Source organism: Symsagittifera roscoffensis, chromosome 6, assembly GCF_963678635.1.
Source record: "Symsagittifera roscoffensis chromosome 6, txSymRosc1.1, whole genome shotgun sequence".
Lineage (NCBI taxonomy): Eukaryota > Metazoa > Xenacoelomorpha > Acoela > Convolutidae > Symsagittifera > Symsagittifera roscoffensis.
Genome location: NC_087067.1, coordinates 26624015 through 26626435, shown reverse-complemented (window position 1 = coordinate 26626435; position 2421 = coordinate 26624015). Strand labels below are relative to the sequence as shown.

General features: G+C 36.5%; 1 protein-coding gene across 1 annotated transcript in view; it reads left to right on the top strand.

Moving 5' to 3' along the window:
* The window catches only part of LOC134847667 (cilia- and flagella-associated protein 45-like), a gene marked incomplete in the record, with an annotated part of 23870 nt that extends 23056 nt beyond the window's left edge, over nucleotides 1–814 (top strand). The window contains 1 exon segment of the mRNA XM_063864830.1: nucleotides 488–814. Within this exon segment, the coding sequence (XP_063720900.1) occupies nucleotides 488–566 (79 nt within the window).
* Between the last annotated feature and the right edge of the window lie 1607 nt (nucleotides 815–2421).

The window sequence follows — 2421 nt, the reverse complement described above, 5'->3', positions numbered from 1 at the left end:
TAATTTTTTTTTACAAAACTGACAAAGAGACGAGAATTTTGCAGACTCATCGCGGAGAGCGCGGCCAAAAAATGTTTTTTAACTACAAAGCTCTTGCGTGAAAAAAAGAACAAGATTTAAAAAAAAAATGGGATCAAGTTAACGTCCTCCCCCCAAATAGACCAAGTTAAGATCCTCCACCCCAGCGTTAAATTTAAACTAAATTTGCTTCGCGCTGCATGTAAAATGCTCTATTCTGATTGGATGAAAATTTGAACTCAGAACCAAAAAAACATCCTCCCCCTAAACGGCTTTGGAGGTGCGGGGAGGAGGAGGGAAAACTTAAATTGGTCCAAAAAAAAAGATTTGAATGAAAATTTCGTCAAACGAGACAAGTTTTTGTCAAATGCTTGATCTGTGAGAAAATCATCAAAATTTCTATTAGAAAAACTGCTCGTAACGCCGTGTAAAAAATGAGTGATTTATATGTTTTTTTTTATCGTTGCAGGGAAATGGGAGTGCCTCAGAAATACTTGAACGAAGTGATGAGAAAGATGAACAACCCATTGCCAGTTGGAGTCCGATAAAAAACCACCTGTCGCTCAAACTCCAATCAGCACTGCTTTCGAAAATACCTTTCAAGCTCAACCTGTCTGTTATGACGTAGCAGAATTTTCTAGAAAAGTGACACCAAAATTAGAACTGAGTTACTTCGGTTGTATTCCATACTTCATTTCCCGCGCATGCTTTCAATGCCAACTAGTTTGTCTCTGAGTATTATCGATGTGCTTAATTAAATTTATATTGCTAGTAACTCGATTTATAACTTACTTGATTCACCCCATCGGATGTACGATAGAAACGAAGATCAGTTCCAAAGCTAAACAATACAATCACTCATGACGTGGCAAAGAACTATGGTGGAGGGCCAATATTTTTTGCGCGATTTTAGGAACTTCAAAAAATTCACGTAGGAGGTAATAGGGGTACGTAGGGGAGGAAAAAGTAGGGGAGGAAAGCGTAAATGAATTGAATTTAGCTGATAAAACACTTTGAGATAGAACCTTTTGAAACTATGCTCTCCAAGCTCTTCGTAAATAGCAGATGCTCGGCGTTTATGTGTTTGGATCCTTAAGCAAATCCAGTTTTCGGTAAACATATTTCTTAGCCTGAAATAAAATTCGCGACGCGACGCTAGAGGAGTTGCCTTGATGATAGATGAAACTGTGATTTCGAAAGAGGACTCAATCATATGTTGTTTTTAGTGTTTGACTTTGTTTGTGACTTGGGTACAGTCAGCATGAATGACTGTCAGAAATTCAACTCTGTCAGAGTTTTTACGTGAAATTTATAGAACCGCTTAACTGTTTTAGTAGGTAGTTTTTTTAGCAAGTACACTTAAGCTAAGCCAAGTTATCAAATGTGACGCGTGCGTTCGTTATGTTCATTTTGGTGTTAAGTCTAAAAACAGGAGTTAAAAAGAAGATTCCATACAGCAACTTATGATATAGAAGTTAAATTGGTAGGAATTTACCTCTGGAAAATCCGCTTTCTACTATGTGTGCCTGCTATATCACCGGATCTTTTGTTAAGTTACGCAATTTTTCCATGCCTTCGAAAAAATCTGTGGAATTGTTTTTTGTGAAAATTCTTACAGTCTAATTTTTCAAAAAGATTATTTTCTGGGCAATAGCATACTAACAGGTTTCAAAGTTGAAATTACTTTTTTGTACGATTTTTCCTCCTTCTTGGTTTTTTGTGCTCAAAGCAGGCAAGATAATCTGTGTGAGTTTAATTTAGATAAATTAAGTTACACTGTTTGGGCATAATTTAAGTTGAAAAATGTCACGAGGTTTCAGTTTTGCTGGCAACTAAAATGCCCAAAATTTTGAGTTTAGCTAATCATAAAGATAAACTTCTCTTCAAAAATTTTTAACTGAACCGTTTCTGCCATACTGGCAGCTTCTGTAGATTCAAGACAAGATGTATGAGCTCCCAAGTTACAGTTTCGACTTTTTTTGCATCTGGAGCGTTATGAGGATTTGTTACTGAACTACTAAAAAGTTTTATATTTCAAGGGACCCTTCTACCCATTATCATTCATCATTACGCTTTACTTTTGTCATTACGCTTTACAGGTTTTTTTCAGCTCTAGCTGGGCCACTAGCTGTGAACTAATGATTTTCCTAGGTTTTAACTTGTGCGGTGCTAAATTAGATTGTAATAAATTGTAGGAGTCCATGAGAAAGTCCTGGTATGTATTTTTAGATACGTCTATCATTACTACAACAGCTGGTTCTTTACCTAATAATACGCGTCTGATACGCATAGCGTGTCGTTTGGCAAAGCAACCGGACCCATTCAAAAGCTGAACTTTTTATCAAGCTGAACCGCTTCCATACTTACTTGGAAAACTAAAAATTTTCAATAGAAGCTGCTTTT